The sequence below is a fragment of the Cylas formicarius genome, unplaced genomic scaffold (genome assembly GCF_029955315.1).
Source record: "Cylas formicarius isolate icCylForm1 unplaced genomic scaffold, icCylForm1.1 PGA_scaffold_6__28_contigs__length_40554024, whole genome shotgun sequence".
NCBI lineage: Eukaryota > Metazoa > Arthropoda > Insecta > Coleoptera > Brentidae > Cylas > Cylas formicarius.
The window spans coordinates 25,498,656-25,521,018 of NW_026844347.1; the positions used below are offsets into that span (position 1 = coordinate 25,498,656).

Consider the following 22,363-nt stretch of genomic DNA (forward strand, 5'->3'; position numbering starts at 1 on the left):
GATATTTCGTCCGAGGCTGTGTGGCGATCGCTTGTTTCGTGTTTCGCTCTCGAAGAGAGGCGCCGTGTCTGAAAAACAAAACGTGTTTTCAGCGTGTGTTTCCAACAATCGCGTCAATTTCGATTTGCCAGTGACAGGAGGGTCGTCGATTAGCTGTCCGAAATTATGGTACGTTTCATTTCGTGACTGGTTCCGGCGAAAATGGACTTTTAATGCCGAGAAGTTTGATGACGAAATGGCTGGCAATTAAAGGGCAATTATGAAGGGCGCAATTGAATCAATCGTATTGGTTTGGATATTTTGGTTCGTTTTTGGTGAGTACGTTCGGTTATTGTTATTGTTTTGGTTACCAGGCACCTGAGCTGGTTGTGAAAAGCGCCTAACCTCACTTTTTGACATTTAATTTCTATACGCGGCCTTCTAGTCAACATTTTATTATGGTTGTTTAATTATGCGTCAAGTGTTGATATCGCGGTATATTGGCACACGTAATTTTTTTTGTCTCAGAAAGAGACGGGACACTTAATAAGAATCACGTACAACTTTAATGAGATGTACAGGAGGAATAGGGTGGCGCAAATAAATACGGATTAATTTGATTTTTTTTAGTTTCTTTATAACGTAAAGCGGAAAGGTAAAAAAACTGCAAAGAAATAAAATTACCTTTACAACCTAATTACATAGTCTATTTATTAAATTTTTAAATTTAAATGTTTTTAACCAGCAACTAAGTAGGTAGTGAATTTACCTACACTTTCGATCTGATATTAGTAAAATAAAATAATAAAATAAAAAAAATAATAATAAAAATTGGTGGTAGTAACCACCAATGAAGATTTACATGCTTGAATAGGTATTTCATTAGGTATCCAAAAGTGTTCTTATAACCATTTCCTAAATCCTGTGAAAAAAACCTTCCCTAACTTTTACATATTACACTTGCCTAGTATAGATAGTACCTACTGGTAATATCATTCTTACACAAAAAAGTTGTGCTAAAGTACAGCCGATGCACTTACATCATTGCTGCATCCAGTAAATTTTTTACAAAGGTAAATGGAAGGGAGGTATGTTAATTCCAACTTTTTTTATGAAAACTAGACATAAAATAATACAGAAATGGAGGAATAAGTCCGAAAATTTTGTTAGTAGCATCGAATGGAAAATCATCATTCGTCGAGTTTCTTGAATTTCTGGTACGTCTCGAAAAAACTAAAATCTGGAAATCATCGAAAGTAATATTTAAACGATATTTAGACGCGACAATAGGCAAATTAATCAATAGCCATTTTTCTTGGCAATGTTATTTATTACTTTTCCGACATGCAATAGAAGTGAGTGCTCAAAATTAATTAAAGCTTTCAAGCGAGCTTTCAAGCTTTCGTTGTTTCTTCTATTATTCCAGAGAGTTTCTCTTTAACTTCCATCAAACTAGGTAAGCAGACGTGGGAACCAAAATAGGGGAAGCACCATATCGGCCTTTCATAGCTCAGAGTATTTTTTTACGAGACGAGCAATTTTCGTTACTGTTATTTAAGCCTGGTTTACTACTATGATCCCTCAGAAATAGTTTCGTGCAACAGCATTTGGGCTTTTAGAATGCCCTTCTACGGACGTACTCATATCAGATATTGCTGGCAGTAGTAAACTGCTTGAGTACATAACCGCAGAGGAATTATGAGTTTGTTGCTGCTGCTTGATCAAGAGTTTCGACGACCGTAATTCACAATGCAGAAATCGAAATTGTCGAATAAGGAACCTATTCCGTATATTTGGCCCCTGGTGACCTCATTCTAAGAGAACACCTTTGTGGGATACACTTTCATGACTATGCTGACAAAGTGGTTTGCAGCAAAAAACAAAACATTTTATTTCTTAACCGATTAATTCCAAAAATTAAATTTCTGCATTTCCAAGACTAGTTTAAGTTGGTGGCGATACGATTCCCGTATAATAGAGTTAATTACCGAACGCGAATTCTAATTAAATTTTAAAAATTAAACCAGCAAAAACCCAGCGAATTTGGAAAAAATCGAAGCGCCATCGCTGGGCTCATTCCAGGTGCGGTGGTGGGTGCGCGTAGGTGTTGTTTCGGCCGTTCCTAAATCGAATGCCTCGATTATCCGGGCGCCGATTTCCAAAACAAGTAATAAATAACAACCCAGTCGCGCCGGGATTGTCGTGATTTATCCGCTTATCGGGATTTTCGAGTATCGTTTTTGATCTTGTTAAAATAAATCAACACGCGGCACGCTGAAAACGCGTAAAAACAGGTGAACATCACGACTCGTTCGACGGAGATACGGTACTTCCGACTAAGCGCCCATTATAGGATGGGATGGATTATTGAAAATGCGAGGATAAACATCGCGACAGCTGATGACACGTATACTACGTAATGTGTGTTCAGTTTGATGCTATACCTAGGAGATATTTCAGGATGAATATTAATGAAAAGAAAAACAAATGCGAAACCTAGGATTAACCTACAATGAGAAATCCGTCAGTTTAGTTTCACAGTCTAAGAATTATTTTCTAATATTACTAAGAAAATCATTACATGCACACCTTTGCAGTCATGAACAATAAGGTTTAAGAAGACTAATTAATTAAATGTAAGTACCAAATACTATTATTATACTTATTAGTAATCATCAACTGCGCTCTGTGTTAATGGTTGTAAAGTCTATTTTATAGTCTTAATATTTATATAGCTTCCTGACCATTTATATACAAAAGTTATTATAATTTCTTTTAATTAATTTATTTTATTTTTATTTATTTATTTTATTTTTATTTATTTATTTTATTAAACGTCGGAAGCTATTTCTGTGGTAATTATATTGTATAAATCTTATGTCAGTTTGCAAAATTAATCTATTGTTTAGAATATGATAAAATTAATGTGTAATTAGTGCTATCCAGAATGGTTGTGTTCATTGCGAAGCTAGACCTTTTATGAGGGACTTATCTAAAGCTCCTTAGTGCTTTTAGTCATTTAAAATGACGACTACTATGCCTGTTACTGCTTCGATCTACTGTTCTAAAGTTTCTCTCTAAGTAGGGAAAATGTTACATATTAATCTTCTAGTGTTAAAATTTTCGGTTGCCGGTGCGGTAAATCCTTGCAAATATTGCAAATAAAATTTACGCGAACTTGGTCACGTTTCCGCAATCATCCTATTGGCTGAAACAGTTTCATTTATGCTCTGAAGACGGATGATTGGCGAAACATCAGCAAGTTCGAGTCATCAACAGCCGACTCAGGAGGATTCCAGCAGATTTGTAAATAGTATTACAATGTGGAAGTTCCTTTGAAAAATTGTAAATAGAAATAGATTAAAATGGAAATTATTTTAGTTTTACCATAAAATTAGGGAAAATGGTTTAAAGTTATGCTTCAGATGTTTATATATATATATATATATATATATATATATATATATATATATATATATATATATATATATATATATATATATATATATATATATATATATATATATATATATATATATATATATATATATATATATATATATATATATATATATATATATATATATATATATATATATATAAATAAAATACTGGTCTCCCCAACGCTTGGCAATATTTTTTTCCACATTAAGAACTTGACTTTAAGAAGAAGAACAACAAATATTGGAAATTTACCGGGATAGCTTTTGAAAAGTCTTGTGGACTTTATTTTAAACTAAAAGGATCAGGTTTACACTTTCTAAACAAAATAGGTTGCTTTTAACTTCGAAAACGGAAAACTGAAGTAGACAATCTGTTTCCAGTTTGATTAAATAAAATGTGCTTTGCGCAAGGGTGTGAACCAATGTCGGCTTAACCATTAAGTAGAGAAAGTATGTTTCGGGCTGGTTGGAATGTGTCACTGATCACTATTTTTGTGCATTGATCGGTTGTAGGTTGTATTAAAATTAAGGAAGATGTCCGCAGATGATTGGTGCCAAAGTACCGCAAAATGGTGAATGATCACTATTCACTATTTTGCGCCCGGTAGATCGCTATCACCACCTCGTTTGAATTTCTGTTGACTATCGATGCAAGGCAACGTGATCGACGATTGACGTACGGAAATTCATAACGACGTTAAAACATACAGACGTATATTGTGTCGTGTTTTATCTCCCACGGTTGATTATGTCGGCGGCAACTTGTATTTGTAGCGATCTTCTTTCTGCGCTCGCTTCGTCTTTATTCCGATGTTTTTCTTCCGAACAAAACACGCGCTTGACACCGCCGATGACGGATGACAAACTGAAGGAAACGAATCTGTTTACAATGGACCGAGTTCACGAATATCAAAATAATCCTCCTTTGGCCGTATTCGCACAAAACCAATTTAAAAAGAAAGGTTATTCATCTTTGTTATTCAAAGAGAAATTTTTTTAGGAAATATCTGAAAATGTAGCGAATACGTTTCAAATTCTTTCCGACTTTAGGGCATAAATATTCAAAGAAGGGAAATAAAGACAATGCAGTATTTGTCTTTTGTTACATGTTTTATCGCACTGTACTTTATTTTTTAGCATTGTAAATTTTTCTCTCACTAGATAAGAAAATAATTACAATTAGAATTTTGTATCTAAAAATTTTTTTTTTTAAACCTGTATGATATTTTACTATTTACAGTAATTGTGTATAAATTCTGATAAGGATTGAATTACCACTCTGTATATGTACAGCCAAGTATACGGCGCAGATGGTGAGCGAAAATGTAATTAAGGAAGGTGATAAAAGGTACGTACAACTCCCTATGGAAAACTTTGGAACAACACCACAACCATACTGCTGAACAAAGTTAAGCAAACAGTAAGCTTGAACAAACAGTACCAAACCTAGTTTACGTTGTACTCACAACTTTTGAAAATTTAGTAGAAATTTGGAAACATTTCATTAAAAAGTGTTTTCCTTTTCATACAGACAAATATTTAATGTTCACTAAATTCTGCACTCAAAAGTCTGCAAGCACGCAACATTCGATCGAATCCGATGAAGCCTTAGATTTGCAAGTCACATTGAAATTTCATATAAGCTGGCATCCTAATTGTACTGTTTGTACTGTTTTGACTTTCATTCAGTCTTTCACTTGTGTCAATCAACAATTATTTCTTGGTTTATCCAAGAGGAAGTCGGTGTTTCCGTATGCGTCCTGAAACTTAGTTGGTTATGTGCTTAGAATTTTATACTTACGTCTATAATGGACAACGCATAAATTCTTCCATAATGTTCCTCGTTCTTTCCAGGAGACTCTCGTAATGTTGCCGCAATCTTCAGTACCACTTATTAGCACTCGGCGTATACAGGCTGGCGCAAAACAATATGTCCTTGTTAATACCCGAGATGGCACGCGATATTGCTTTATCCCTCTTAAAAACAAGTAAACATCTAGGAACAGAGGGCGTCGTTTCTCATCCTTGTTAATGTTCGGTGGGACCGGTTAGTCTAACGAAGCACCCCCTCCCTGGTAAAATTGCGAGTCGCTTCGAACAAAAGAAAAACAAATTTCCAGTTCCAATTGGAATCTGAGACCACACACCGTGGACGGTGAATTTTCAGTTCTTGTTACCACACCGAAATATATCACGTTCTTCAATTGGGCGACTGTACATTTATTTAAGAAGCGATTTCAATATTCTTGAGAGACCATTTCCACTACGTGCGGTTCCATCCTGCCGCAGCATTTATTCTCTCTCCCGAGACTCCCATTAATATGATAAACAGCCTATAGTTGTAAATGTTCTATTTACATGTGAATCGGAAATGCACGGGTGACCGAGTCTAAAAATTGCAATGCGGCGTTTTGTTCGCCGACAGGGGTCCGAACTAGTTTTAACGCAACGTCTGGTATCGATCTGTTTTTTTTATAGGCTACTGGACTACACAAGATATGATTTACTTACCGGTTTGCTATTCAGCGTTCCTACTCTGCTGTCCACTTCCCAAGGAACTTGAGATAGTTATTTCACTCAATAGTTTGGAGGCGTATCGTGTACTCTAAGTTATTGTAAATTGTATTGTGGTAAATTAGTCTAGCTAGACATGTTGACATAATTGACTGTAATTTTTTTGTTTTTAGAGATATCAAGGTAAACAAAAAATCAAAATGTAGGGTTAGTGGCCAAGGTTTTTTCCAAGTGACGTATAAAACCTACTTAACATAGTTTTAAATGAACGCCCTGTGTATTATATATGTGTTTAATAGAATATCTTGTTCCTGTTACAATGATGTAACACACGTTATATTTTAGGACCCTCGTTTTTGATAAATCGGCAATAATAGGAAATGTTTATATGATTTCAAAGGGTGCCGTGACTGATTGTAACAGCAATCATTATTTACAAATTAAAGTAGAAGAAAAACACTAAAAATGTAATGAAAAATAAAATGAAATGAAAAAAAAGATACACTAAATTGAAAAATTCTTTAACTATTTTAAATACTACTGCATATGACCACCATTTTCCTGAACACATTTCTCATAAACTCTAATTCTATGATGTCTTGCATTTAGTAACGTTTCCGGATTGTCTCTTAACTGATTGATTGCCTCTGAAATGCTTTGCCGAAACTCCACGACATTATTACAAGGAGTTCTGTGCCCGTGATTTTTTATGTGCGCCCAAAAAAAATCCATTAAAGTTAAGTCAGGGCTGTTGACTGGCCAATACATAGTTCCGATGTTCCCTATCCAACTCCTTGGATATTCCATGTTAAGAAAATGTTTAACTGCCACAACATTGCGAGGAGGGGCACCGTCTTGCTGCCTCATAATCAGCGCTGACATATTTAGGGATAAATCTTCTATATATTGTTAAATTTGGTGCTGTAAGGGATGCAAATAATGATCTCCAATTAACTTGATCTATAAATATCGGACCCAAAATATGCCTATCTATGACACCACACCATACATTCATTGATTGGTACCCCTAGGTTTTTATTTTATGTATTTGTCTAGGATTATTTAAAGATCAATATCGCGTATTTTGTCTACTACAACCCTTTCTTCTAGTGAAAGAATTTTCATCAGTACATAAAATGTTTTTGAAAAAATTATTACTCACATTATGTCTATTTAAAAAATCCAAACAAAACTCCTTTGACATGCATTTACTTTTTGAGTTTTACGAAATTTAACTGCTTTATATTTATATTCTTTAAAACTTTATGTAACACGCTTGATTGATCCCCGAAAAATACTTGTCTCTTCATATACTCTAGTAGTAGAGCAAACTGGATGTGCTTCATTTAAAATATTATGATTCTGGTATAATTTTTTAGCATTTAATACGTTACGCTTTCCTGCAAATTTCTTTGCCAGCCTTGGAAATTGTTTTGAAGGATATCACTCCTTTCACGTATGCTAAATTCGCGAAAACCCATTTTAATAATAATTTCGTGGACAGTAATTCAACCATCAAGGTTGTTTACTAATATATCAAACATAAACATATTCTTATTTGTCAGTCAGGGCACTCTTTTAAATTGAATTTGAAATCATGTAAAAATTTCCTATTTTTGCCGATTTGCCGAAAACGAGTTTACTAAAATGTAAAGGGATGTTACATCATTGTAATCGGCATAAGATACTCATATAAACACATATATAATATACAGGGTGTCCCATTTTAAAAAATATAGTGTAGGCTTATATGTCAGAAAATTGGAAGTGGTTTGTTTTATACGTCACATAGAAAAACACTTAGCGACATTTTATTTTTTTGTTTACCTTGATATCTCTAAAAAGTTAAAGTAAAGCAAAATATTTTCAAGATAAATTAAACTCACGGTGCACACATTAGAAAAATATCGTCCCAGCAAGTGGCTGCTGGGATTGTGACATATTCAGTTGCAAAAAAAAGTGGCAAAAAGCGCAGACAAATTTGGGCAAGAAAATAGACTCACGGGAGATCTATTTTAGTTGTGCGGCGAATAGTAAGTTTACTAGTTTTCATTTAGTATTTTGAGACAATGAGCTTTTGATAAACAAGATGTTTCTTTCCTCCAAGTGATGCTGGCGGCTCTCAGACACAGGTTTGCTGGCTCCCCTTCCGAGGTAGCGGGTGCGGGCAACTTCTCCAACTCCTGGGAAGACGACATACCACATCAGAGGATTCAAGCAAAGCAAAGCAAAAGAACAAAAAAGAAACCTAAATTAGATCGAACTGTGAACGTTTAAAGAACCAAATAATTGCCACTAGCCCCAATTCGATTGTACGCGTACGCACGCTTTTCCCTTTTTTCTTTGCATTTTTCTAATTTTTTAAATTGGAAAAATAATGTTCTTTATTTGCTAAAGAGAAATGCGACCACTATTGAGGTATTTTGCACAATCATTACCTATTATTATTATTATTATTATCATTTGCGGAAAGAAAAATAAAATTTACCCAAAATACTTGATAACAATATATAAAAGTGGCGTCGTACTCTGTTCTTTTCCATTTCTTAAGGATTCTTTCTATCGTTCGTTGCGATTTCTTTTTTTTATATTTCCCTATATTGACTAAACATTTCCTAGTTGGGTACAAATTCTTTAGGTGGTTAGTCTGATAAATCCGCCAATAACACTAAAAATATATAAAAAAGTTCTTGGTTAAATGTAGCTTATAGAAAGATTAGTCAATTACCCTGGAATTGAACTAAGGTGACTTTTACTTGATGAAAATCCATTATAAGAACTAAAAGTTCAGATTTTCGCGAAATTATATATTTTGACATGACAATTGTTTCGACAACACCGTGTCTTTATCAAATTACCCTGGAATCCTCAATATTGCAACTATTAGGCTTTAAGCACTTGCAACCTTTTGGTTTGGCTTAATTCGCGATTATTTTATTATTATAATAATAATTATTATTATTATAATAAATTATTCCGGTACAAATGAAAATCCATTTGGGAGTTGCATTTGCAATTTAAGGACTCGATAATGTAAATGGTAAATAGAGTGCTTCTAATACTGACCAATGGACGAAGACCAGAAAATATAATCAAGGTAAGATCCTTAACAATTTAAGACACTTTGATCAAGGAGCGGCCCAAGACTAAGCTTTGAGGAACATAAAAAATTAAGGAAGATGTTTCATAAGGTATATTTACTTCGATGAGATTTGAGTTCTATCCACAGACAATTTCTTCTGGTCTTCTATTCACCGGCAAACAAAATAAATTCGAAGCGCATTAAAACCGACGAAATATCTAAACTTCCGAGCAAACGCCGCGCTAAACAATATTGCAGTAAACAGTTTATTATTAAAATTTATAGGTGCCCGCGGCTCCAACATTTTAATTATCCCGATTTAGTTTCGAACTCATATTTAGGTCGGTCGCGCGAAATTAACCGGTTTGGGTTAAAAATTATTGCGTGGCATTAAAGTTTTGCCCGTTCGAGCGATCCTTAGCGCGATAGACACGCGAAAAGCTAGTTTTTCTTTGAACTGTCGAGGTCTTGCAGAGGTACTAAACGATATTTGGTCGCTTCGATTCGCGACAATCGCTATTACCTAAAAATATTACAAAATTGTACGTTATTGAACCTGTGAGATTATGGATCTTGTGTTGAAGGACTTTAGAATTGGAATTAAGAGAGTTTACTAGTGGAAACTTCGTTGGAAAAAGTTATCAGATTTCACGCATATTGTACAGCCATTATTTATTATGTATATATGTGTCAATCGATTTGAGTCACTATTGATCCCATGAAAACTCGGTAATGGGATGGTATCTCAAATTTGTTAATATAAAGACGACTCCATAAATAACACATTTATTTTTGGTTGCTGAATAAAATAAACAAGTTTTTAAGGTTTTTGGACACAGAAAGGCAGGGAACAAAACGTGGTTATTGCAGATGTAGCTGTCAGATCTCGAAATCTCAAAACATTTTGAAATCCAATGAAAAACGAACCAAAACCTCCCATGAAAACTCCTCAGAATTCAAATCCATAAGTAACTTTAAAAACGATTTAAGTAATATATACATTGTATGTGATTATTTACTTTTTACTTAGCAGAAAAGACGGTTTGTTATAATAAATAAAAGGAAAATTTGTCTACTAAAATCTAAACATAAATAAATCTTAAAACAAACTCAAAAGCAATGAAATACACAACACATTAATAATACAAATCTTAAAAAATAAAAAAATTAATTGTTTGAATTAGTGTTCATTCAGTTATTGCAGCCATTCACACTTTCACTTTAAACCATTAAAAAATTAAACATAAGCAATTTAAATTACTGAGGTTAAGAAATCGGATCTTCTTGTTTGATTCAGAAGTAGCTCATCTACAACATCAGTGTTCCTTAATTAAAAAAAAGGGAAATTTTAATCGGTCGTCAAATTCCACAATTTGTCCGAAAATTTCCCACTTTCTGAGGTTTGTGTTCTTCATAAGATATGCGGATAATATTGAAACCTATTCCAGTTGCATTTGTAGAGTATACAAGGGTGTAAACCAAAGCAAGTTTATTTTTAGCATCTATTTCGCCGCACCAACAAGCTCTGCACTGTGGTGCGCTCCGGCTCTTTATGATTAATGCCAAGATTGCATGGGGTTGCATATGGTAAACAGTACCTGATCAAATAAAAGCGAATTGGCGTGTCACTCGGAGTTTAACATTTGTCGCAGTTTTAATGATAATTTGATAATATTAACTGGCAATTACATTCTTCACTAGGTTACTCTTTTTAGGTCTATTTATTAGTTCTGCTGGTTACAACAGACGACATAAAGTATTCGTACTGTTTTGGGAAAATGTACGCAAAAAATGCTCTTAGAGAAAGTGTAGTATGCAACACGTTGATGAATTTATTCAGTCACTCGTTTTTACTTATGCATTTTACTTATGCAAAACGACTTTCAACGTGGTAAGGATTTATCGGTAACTATAAACGCCATGAATTTCTTAGAATAGCAAAAGCTTTTAATCGGTTTGCCGACTTGACCTTATTTATCAACCAGTCCTTTTCGTTTTCTGCCAAGTCGCCGAGTTCCACTTTTTGCATTACAGTCGTAATCTGACTATTAAATCAACATCCCCAAGACGTCTGGCGCCAACAATCTCTCGGAAAAATCTTTTTCCTTGGCTTTACATAACACCCCCCGAAATCCATTAGTTGAGTTAGGTTAGCGGGTACAAGTTGGTTATTAGCATACATCGGTCACCGACAACCTTCTCCATAGAAAATCCACCCTACTTATTCGAATTTGTTTGTGAGGTGAAAAACTTTTGACGTAAATATCATAGCCGAAGCTTAACCCTTATAAGTGGGGTTGCGAATCGAGGTCAAGTCATTAAAATGGGGTTTTGATACCCCATTTATCGCCACGTTTTGTATTCAAAATCATTCAAAAACTAACGTTCGTAGAAAAAAGTATAGTATGCAACACGTTCGGTAAACTTTTTAAGTCACTCGTTTATTAAACACTCGATCCGCTCGTGTCAAATACACTCGTGAGTCAAATACCGTTTACCGCACTTGTTGCATAATATACTCTTGATCCACAGTTTTGGTGTAAAAGCTGACTCCAATGCTTCAAGACAATTACCTTATTCAAGACCGTATTGTCTTCATCCCGAAATCTCAACAATTTCACAAAGTGTTTGTGCCCATTGGAATGCTTCACGTCTTTGCCACGCACATAACCATAGATACGAGAACACCCAAACAATGGATGATTCCTTTATCGGCAGATTCGTCGCCTGTCAAAATCTGCGTGATTTAATGTGCCTCACAACGGGCCGATACAAGAGCCATTTCGGCGATCCTCCGCGTGCACATAATACATTTGCGCCACTCGATGGCAATTACCTTAATGGCATCATAAACGAACATTTTGTCAACTCTCTCTCGTTTAATTAACGGACCGCCTAATTGGACGTCATGGGACTCGGTTATATTATGCTTCATTTGCATGGAAACAGGTTAAAGGACTTCGGCAGCCATTCTTGGATCCATCATTGTTGCTTTGTGTATAACGGCGACACGCTTCGTGCAATAGTTGTTAGTCGATGTCCGTACATTGTGTTAGACCTCGTCTTTCTTTGCTCTCGTTCATAGCTAACAGGTTTAACGTCGCTCCGAAATTGGATACACCACGTTGAAAAACAATAATACGAGATCACCAAAAGGTGATAAACATCATTTGCTAATATTACACTATATATTTTTATATTCGTCCTTTTTTAGATCATCTGTTTTTCCTTTGAAATATCCCAAACTGGGCAAATTATTAGTAAATTTTCGTTTTTTTTTTGTGCAGCAATTTCTACTCATTCCACTGTTTTCGAGATATGCCTTTTGTTGTACAAAAATGGAGGAGTTGAAATAATTAAACCATTAAAAAGGTCTTCCTGAATATATTTTTTTACGTGTTCCAACGACTTTGTAAGCAGTTTACATTTTACGTCTTAAAAACTTCGAAAATCTTAATTTGTTTATACGGAACGTTTATTTGTTGATTGCCAATAATCCTTGGGTGATTTTAAAATATTAACATGAACAAGCCGTTGAGGTTACAGGAGAGCCTGGTTCAACAACGCTCAAATGCAAGTTTTCTACCTGCACTTACCCTTATAGATTTTTCTTTTAATTATAGTTGAAGGTATCCAAAGGGTCAATAAATCGAAATATAAAAACATGGTAAATTTGATTTCAGTGATTCCTTATCATAGAGAGCATGCGAAAAATCGCATCGTTAAGTGTGATGCTGCCGCCATTGTTTCCTTTTTCCGTTCCTCTTCAGTGGTATTTTCGTGATTCGATACATTCCGCTTTTATAGGAACAAAATGCATCAGCAAATATTTACTGTCGGTAGGGGATAACCACAACCCGCAACCTTCGAGGCGTATTCCACATTTGAGGGGAGTGTGTGCTTAGAATATTGCATATTGTTGTCTGAACAACTTCGTGTTTTCTGCATCTCGCTGAAAGGGTATTCACGAGGCATTACTCGACTGTATCGCAGGATTTTGAAAGTATCTCAAGAAAAATGAGTGTCCTGGAGAACATTTAAATGGCGAATCTTAGACCGATTTAAAGTAAATCGTCTTCGTAAACCGATTTTGTGTTCAAGTTAGTTCCCTATTACGGTAATTGGTATTTGGTTGTTTGCATCGTATTCAGGCGAATACACTATGTAAAACGGGTCAAATATATTTTCTCTTATGATGGAACATTTCCGTTTTCGGTTACGTACACGTTATTCGGAAGTTTAACGGGAAGAAGGCATATTCGGAATATTTTGCTCCTGTTATCTACGCAGATAACAAATCGGGATAGCGCCCAGCCATGCCGCCAGGATCTTAACAGTTTGTTGTGTTTTGGGATGAGGGCGGAATGCGGAAGAACTTTCTACTTAAGTACGTACGTATAGTGCAGATTCGTTTTTTGCTTTGACTGATTGGAAATAGATCAGAATACTCCATTTACCAGATGATGTATTTATAAAGAATTAATAAAAGTAGTATTCCCTCTGCTTTGAAGAAGAAAAACTAGAGATTTTATTGCATGTTACGGTGATATCAAACGTCTGTGCTTAAAAAAATTTAGTTCCTGTGAAACTTCCAGACGATAACAAGTGCTCAGACTGTTTTAGAACTGCTTACTATAATCAATGAAAACTGCACACTCGCATATGGAGAATGCATCTAAATTTGTTTGGATTAAAGCAAGTCAATTAATTATTAAAAGTGCTTTGTGCAATGCATAAGAGTTCTTTGACATATCATGTCAATATTTCTTGTCTAGTTGTTTTCACACAGTTATAGTATCTATATAAATTTTGACTTTTTTATTATCTTACCACGACTGAAACTGCACAAAGACAGTCAACTGACAAGTGTTTTCAAGTTGGTTTACTGGATAAGGGATCAGTAAAGCAGATCAGAAGAAGATTTTTAGTAATTATATATTTTTTGTATGATTCTGAAATCAATATGAGCCTCTTAAAGTTTAGAAGTTTAGAAGTATGCGTTGGCTGAGAATTTTTTCTGTTCAATTTAGCAACTCTGTACCTTCACCTCCAAATTTCGATTTTATTATTTTGTATTTATCCCATTGTTTCATTACAATACTCTGCATTAAAATTTTTATTAAAATTCTAGTCCAAGACTAAATACCTCGGTTTGTTAAGTCCCATTGTAACTCCACTAGGTGACAAAAACCCGGACAATTACGGGCAGCTTTCAAAGAGCACGTAGGGGGGTGGGTTCAGCGTCGGGTTCAGCTACGAAGGGCTTTCATTGCGTCCTCGTCGTCGTCGGTTGCACGCAAAAGTTTCTCGTTAAAGTCCCTGCGCTTTCACAAAAGCTCTTATTACCATCTAAATTGACTTTCTGGCCCGGGCTAATCTCGAAAAGCTTTGAGTAATTAGTTCTTACGCGCTGATCCATACTGTATATTGCGATTTAATGGTGTCGTGTCATAGCATCGATAACGAATGAGAACCAGGAGCTTTTATAGAAAGTATAGGTGGTAGAGGTTTGGACATATTGAAATCGTCACATTAACTACGCAAACGTTCACCGATAGTTTGGTAGTATCATCAAGATTTTTCGTACTTACAAAGGTGGCTCAGCTTAAGATATAGAGTTTAGAGTCTACAGAAAAAGAGGTTATATAAAAATTAGAAACGCTCTCTTCCGATTATTTTTTGAAAAATTTTGGTTCGCATTTGTTTTATCAAGGCAGTGCCCATGAACTAACTGTTATACTTGCTGCTTAATCAGAACATTTATAGCTTCCATCCGCGCGAATTGGCGCTTCGCACTCCATTTTGAAATCCGTTGAATAATAAAGTTACAGTTTATTTTAAGCACCGTTACAAATATTGGCCCTGAAGTATTTCCTATCGGAGAAAACATGTTTACAATTTAGTAGTGTAATTTCTACGGTTGACTTCCATTGGATGTCCCATCAGCAGCAGCAGCAGTCAGCAGCTAAAAATTGTGGTTATAAATGGAAACACATTGTGGTTTTATGAACGAGTATCTGGAGAAGCTTATTAATGTGTTGCTTTCTATACTTTTTCTACGACTGCTACAAACACCAGCTTTTGCGTAACATAGCTAACACAACTGATCCTCCATAATTGAGTCATTATAAAAAATTGATATAGTAAGATATTTAACTGATGGATAGTTTTAGAACGAAAACACATAAACATGTGAAAGAGACCAAACGCCTAATGGAAATGTAATAAGCGGGACCGTACAAACTTTAGGCGGGGAATTATGACCGGCGTCCGCACTTATCTGTAAAGCAAATTTGTCCGAGTTTGTCCTGGTTCTCGCATTATCTCCACATATATAAAGTTAGCTGCAGCAGTTCATTTCGGGGCGTTAGCAGTTAATAAAACAAGGGTAACGTAAGCTCCCCGTTAATATATAGAAGTTAGTACGCTGGTGTGGTCGGCGCGGTGGTCGCAAATAAGGCCAAACCGCCAGGTTAGGCAACTTCCTAATATAGATTTGTAAAAGTTTGCGTTATGGCGGGGCCCTACCGTAAATAGCGGAGGCGGTAAATCTACAGAAAGTTGGAGACGGGAGCAGGTTTCGACGGATGCAGTAAGTGTGCGGTTTGAGCTTGGGATTATAGAGAATACGTCTAGTTTATAATTGGAACGTTTTGAAACTGCGCCGCGAACTTTGGCGGATTAGCGTATGTTTAACGTGAATGTCGAAAACTGGCGGGAAATGGACTTAAGTTTCAGACTGTTCACGACAATGCCAACTAGGAAAATCTATTGCTTTTACGGACATGCTCATCCATTTTTTCCCGATACCATGGCAATTTTTTGACATACAAAAAAAAGGTTGATCAGTGACAAATTAATATTTTTCTCGACCCGGATTATAGAATTAACAAAAAAGGAAATAATTGTAATTATGTTAGTAGTAGTTGATTAGAAATGAATTTCATGTTTTATGAGATTTAACTACACAAAAACATCTCAAATCAAACCTACGGACTATAAGAAAGAGAAAACATTGACAGCGGAAAATTTTAAAATCTTTGCCTCTACTGTTTGCTATGTAGTTGGAGCGTAAGTCGTTTAAATGCATTTATATATTTTGCCCCCTCTGGTATTATAAAATTATGGATATTTTAAATCGACTTAGCTTTAAGAGTTTCTACTTTTTAGCGCTGCCTAATCACACCAAGTTAATATTAGTTCATAGCATTTCTGATTATATTTTCAGAATAACATTTTTTTTAATAAGATTAATTATGCCAAAGTTATTTTAAATAATGAATGTAACAGGTAGTAATAGGCCATGTTTTTTAAGTAATATTTCAATTTGCAATACGCTTGCTGCCTAATAAAATATGTGCAAAAATTAGTTATGTAATTTACTAGAAAGAGTCTTTCGTCTTTTTAGATAGATAATATGTAAAGCTCGATATAAATTTTAATCTCCAATGTTTATTTCTGTTTGATTTTCTTTTTGCAGGGAGGATTTGCTTGTCCGTATGTAGTGTCTGACCTTGGAGAATATGGTACAATTTATGAAAATTTTCATATTTATATAGTGGGTTACGAAAACACTGCTTCGCGATTGGTGAGGACATTATTTCTGTTTATAGAATTGCGGTTTGAAAAGCAGCCAACCATCATATTCTACCAGTCGTATATGCGCGGGTTCAATATTTGCTTTGCCATCATTGTTTTTGTTAACGCAAAACTAAATTAAACGCAAATAATTTTCGAACTAGTATCAACAGGAGCCGATGCGATGTTTGGACAACTTTTTATGCGGGGCAAATGTTTGCACGCTAAATGTATGTTTACTTATCCAAAAATCCCTACCTACGTTGTTTATATTCGCCTTCCGACAACTTACCAGGAAGTGTTGCAACTTACCGACGACGAGATGCTGTCAATTTTTTTATACTTCCTGCTGGGCCATGAGAATGTTTAAATAGTGTCCCAGAATTATCGTAAACTTATTATTATGTTTTTATTATTATTTTTATTAACATGACATAAGTAGTAGCAAGTATAAAACAAAACAGAGCCAAACAATAATCAACTAAAGTAAATCCCCAGTTCAATTTTAATTTTTTTTGCGTGCGAAATGAAAGGACTTCAAAATCGCACCAAAGACAAAATTCCATTTGAGCTACGAGGAAATTGCAGCATTTCATGCAAATGCGGCAAAGCAAAAATTGGAGAGACCAGTGGAAAAATACCATCCAGGCTCAAAGAACATGAAAGAGCCTTACCTACGACTACGACATTACGAAACCGGACATCAAAGCTCATTTGATAAAACCTCTTTCATGTAATCAATTCTAAGGTTTCACCATAATGGAAATCAGTCATCCGAGACAAAGTTCATACCTCGCCTTTAGCTCCGCCCCTTAAACAGTATATACGCAGTTACGGAGTCCAATGCGAGCCATTTTTAGTTATGCTTTGAAGAAGCAGGATGATTGGCGAAACATCAACAAGTTTTATTTATAAACAACCGATTCAGGAGGACTCCAGAAGATTTGTAAATAGTTATTACAGTAGCCCGTGGAAGTTTCTTTGAAAAATTATGTCACTCCATAAAAGGCTAATTTTACTTTAATCAAATTAAAATTGTTAAGTCCAGTGCCGTCCCGGTATAGTATTATATTATTTAGTATTAGTATTGTCAATAAAAGTGGGCCACTGTATTTTTTTGTTATTTACTTTAAATAGACCACAAAATGGATAACGAATATCCAGAAACATCCAGTATAAAGCAATAATCCGCTATGATTTGTAAAATATTTTTAAATAATGAAAAATAACCTTTTGTTTTTAGTAATTTGATAACGACCAACTTATATTACTACAATATATTCTATTATTTTCTAATAATTTTTAATTTACTCGTTTTGCACGAATTCTTATTATGATTTCTCGAAAATAACAAGTAAACATTTTGGGGAGACTTTTCTCAAGTACGTCATATTCTAGCCAATCTAGAAAGTACACGGGTAGGTTTATTTGTTACATATATCAAACAAATTTTGAATATCAATTCAAGCCTGCTGACTTTGTTTTTTGATTCTGAAGTATTATTTATTAACCTTCTTATGTAATTAAGTAAGAAGATATTAAATAAATGCTATGTATCATTTTGTAAATTCCAAAGGAGATTGTTAATTAAAACTTTGAACTTAAATACTGTGTTACAACAATAAATACTCTGGCAGGGTGATTAGTCGATCAATGATGTCGAAACACCTAAAGGAAAACTCGAGATTCTGAACGCGCTTTTGTAGGCACCTCGAAAATATTTTCTTTTCATTCCGGTTCACGGTAAACATTTATAAATTCCTCTCACCGTAACATGTGGTTTTCTACTACAAATGTTTGCCTTGACGGAGAGGTTTCATTCATAAAAAGATAGGTGCCTCAAACCAATTTAAAAATATCAACATTTTTAGTAAGGGTTTGGTGACGTATTGAACCAATTTTGGATTTATTTCCTTAATATTGCTCTTAATTGAACTGAAGTTATATCAAACTCTTTAAATTTGAATAATTGTTAGTATATGTACATTTGCTAGTCTTGCAAACTTCTTTAGAAAGACAGGTCTGGGAAATTGTTGGCATTTTTAATTGGTTAGCGATAGCTTGCTATACAAAAAATGATATAAATATTGAAAATGCTAAATTTTAAGTTTAATTTTTGAAAATAACTATAAAGAGGGTAAAAGGATAAAGGAAATCTCTCCTGCTGATCGTTTTGCCAAGGTCGCTATATTTCTGCCTATTGATGCATTTAATTTTAATCTCCCTCCTTTCAGATATGAGATTCTATGTTGGTGGGGTTCTCCATGATTTTTTGGGATGGTCCTATGGGCATCGGTCAATATCACCGGACTGTCGAAGACCTGTTTCATCTCCTTCCAGAGGTCATTAACATCCATGCGCTCTGCTCTTTCATGCGTGATCCTTGCAAAAGCTCCCTCAATTTTATGTTTGAAAGCGTGGTTGTTACCGATATTCCAGAGGTTGGGTTTAGATGATCGTTGGCTCGTTGGCTCTCTGTGTAGCGCGTTATGGTCTCTCCCACAATCCAGACCCGGATAGGTCTTGATGCCTTCATTTTGACAGAAATGATGCGGTCGTTGACTACTTCATTGCCAAGTACAGCGTCCTTTAAGTATTTAAACCGTTGATCGATTGAGAATCGTTTCCTGAGCATAGCATTAGGTTGCCGCTTTGTGATACGTAATGAACGTTGTTTTTCCAGCGAGTCTCTGATATGTCAGTAATATCTAGATCTTCCCCAGAATTTTTCACAATCATCAGTTTTCGGGGCCTATTAAGGCATTGAACGTTCCATGTACAGATTTATCCAGTAGCATATTTTCTATGGGGAGCTTGGTTACCTAGTATCCCATAGCCAGCAGCCAATTTCACACTCGAGCGTGTAGTGCCTCTCGGGTCGCATTTCTTCGAAACTTGTTTTCTTGTACCATGAAAAGTTTTCTAGGGATTTGAGTATACGCAGTAGGGTCCCCCTTCTTTCTGTTACGAATCGTATTCAGCTGATACAGCTGCGCTTGTGAATACGAATGATACCACCGATGACCTCTATCTGAGGTCGCTGCCACTTCCGCCAGATCCGCCCATGCACGGTCTATTGTTTCAGCAGAACTTAGCCACCGACTCGCTAGACGAGTCGGTGGCTCGTGAGTTACCTAAGTGGATTTAGAGAAGAAGTCTCTGGGTTCCCTTAGGCCACCCTTATTCTATTTTATGTTAAAAAGTATATAATATTCGTACAATTCTTCTGGTGCCATTGTTAACGCCAAAATCAAAGACGCAATTTTTGTATTTTTGTATCATAAAGGACTTTTTTGACATATTTATAAAGGTAAGGTTTGTTGTTCTTTTTTCGAACAAAGCTTTTACGGAGAAGATCGTACCGAAAAAATAATAAAACATTTAGCAATAAATCGCCGTTGCAAAGGCGGGCTTCTTAAAATGCTAAAAATAAAATTTACCGCGAGCGGAGCGGAACCCTCCGGGCGGGATAAGCATCTTAACTAAACGAATTTTCCCGCAATATTTTCCACTAAAGTTCTAGTTTTGGCGCCTCGCTTTTAAGAATCCTCTTAGTTTTTACGATTTATTTGCCACTACGTAGAATTAAGCATAACTCATGCCACTTTATTTTCTTTTTTCTTCATTATTTTTTTTAACTGGAAAAAGCTCATACAAACATCAAACAATTAAACAAAATGTCGAATATTGTTATATTGACTAATATCCACATATATAGATTATGATTGTTCACGCGATGCGGCATGGAACATGGTCACCAAAATACAATGTTTAAAAAAATATATTTTTTTTATGGTTACTTTTTATGACTAATAAATTAAATAATTTAAATGTTTAACCTTATACTCTTGGTTACTTAAATATTATATAATTTCAACGAATCTCACTTGAACTGATTTTTTTTATATGAACTTGAACAAAAGAAATGGTTAAAAAAATTGCTTAGTTCTAAGAAACAGTTTTGCGTGACGTTTATGTCGTTGGTTGTACTAATGAGCTGAGTAATAAATGAAAGCTTCAAAAGGATATTTGAGACAAAGGCTCTAAATATAGCACGCAGTGCCGAACATTTCCGATAGGCGAATTTGTGGAATGTCGATGATGCGGATAATAAAACCGATGTAAAGTAAATCCTGGAACTTCAGACATTGAGATGCGAGAATACACTGATGACTAAAGGCTGCTTAAAAATTGGCGAAATGAATTTACCGGGATGCCGTGATATGGAATGATGACGTCAAATCGTAATTGGTAAATATTTGACGCAACGCACTTGCTGCAACGTGTAATTAACAATCATTAAAATGATTTGATTGATTAATTAGTTAATTAATTGTTAATATATCCGTTTAATTTAGAACAAATTATATTTTACTTTTTCTTACTACGCTTAGTTTTGGATTAAAAATTAAAGAACATTTCCACACATTGCATTTTGCATGGTATTTTGCGCGCAAAAATTCAATTTTGGTCTTACTATCTAATACTGATATAGCTATGCTGATAATAAAGGAACTTATGAAGCAACTGCGAAAAAAATGTTTGAGAAGAATGTATGAATATCAATATAAATGTAGCCTTATATCATTGTGTTCTGTTCTTCGATATCAATGAAAACTATGTATTGATTCCTTACCCAAAAACCTCCTTGAAATAACAGAAGCATTAAAAAGCTTTATAAAAAATAAACTTATTGTTGTGTCCCATAGCAAATAAAACCAAAATTCTCAACCCTAAAGTTAGTATATTGATATATTGATTGCTTTGTCACTAAATTACAAATAAATCGTTTAACCAAGAGGAAATTCGTTTAACATAAGGTTATGATAAATATGGTATCGTACAATAAATAATATCACTTTTACAAATATTTCCTACTGCCATATGCCGCATATGCATCCATTTCGGTCTCTAAAGCGTCCTCCGGTTAAATCTCATCAATTTATCAGTTTTTGATCGTGGGGAAGTTCTTATTCTCATTCGTTAAGTTCTGCGGTCTTAACGATTTGTTCAAGTTGTATTTATATGCTCTCTAACTAGCGTGGCAAATTACTGACTCACAGCAGGTAATTAAAAAGACAAGCACAACATCATTCGAACAGCATTCCGGTGCCCGAGGTGCAACCTCAATATTTATTATAATAAATAGAGCAAAGAAAATGTTCCTTTTTTGAATATCCCTGTCGGCGGTCTCTTACAAAATTATCAATAAATTCAATTTCTATTTCAATCCGGGTAAACACTTCTCAACACCTCATTATCGAATCTTACCCAGGGGCGTTAAAATTGATCTTTTTTAAACCGCTCTTTAAAAATGAAACTCTCAAAATGAACATAACGAACCGTGAATAATCGCTCGGTGCCTCAAACAAAGTAGCGCTTAACGTAATTCTGCAGTTAAGATTTTTAAGCCGGAATTTGAGTGCCTTTAGAGCGATTCGAAATGCGCTCAATTAATGTTATTTGGAGAATAACGAATTTAACCCTTTCGGTCTCTATACCTAACAACTTACACAAAAATCATTGTATTTTAACCCGAACATTGAGACTTAGGAACACGTAATTTTTATTAGGTACGTTTTATCAACAAAAAAAGGAGATATTTTGCAATTTTATCAATCGTGATTCATTCTCCAAAGTTAATAGTCAAGTATCTAGTGTATCCACATCTAGCACAATACTGTTTTTGTAAGTCTAAGTAACTGACTGAATTGCGTTCCACTTTTTTAAAAGATTTATTCACCAGCTACCGTCTAAAGCAATCTTA

The 22,363-nt window shown here is 34.9% G+C and overlaps 1 protein-coding gene across 3 annotated transcripts in view; it reads left to right on the forward strand.

Moving 5' to 3' along the window:
* The window catches only part of LOC132702872 (transmembrane protein 132C), a 166,099-nt gene continuing 143,736 nt past the window's right edge, over nt 1-22,363 (forward strand). The window contains exon 1 of one of the 3 annotated variants that reach the window (XM_060671715.1): nt 1-314. In XM_060671715.1, the coding sequence (XP_060527698.1) occupies nt 260-314 (55 nt within the window). In that variant the 5' untranslated portion in view covers nt 1-259. The remainder of the gene's footprint in view (nt 315-22,363) is intronic. The other 2 variants (XM_060671714.1, XM_060671712.1) reach the window with 2 other exon arrangements.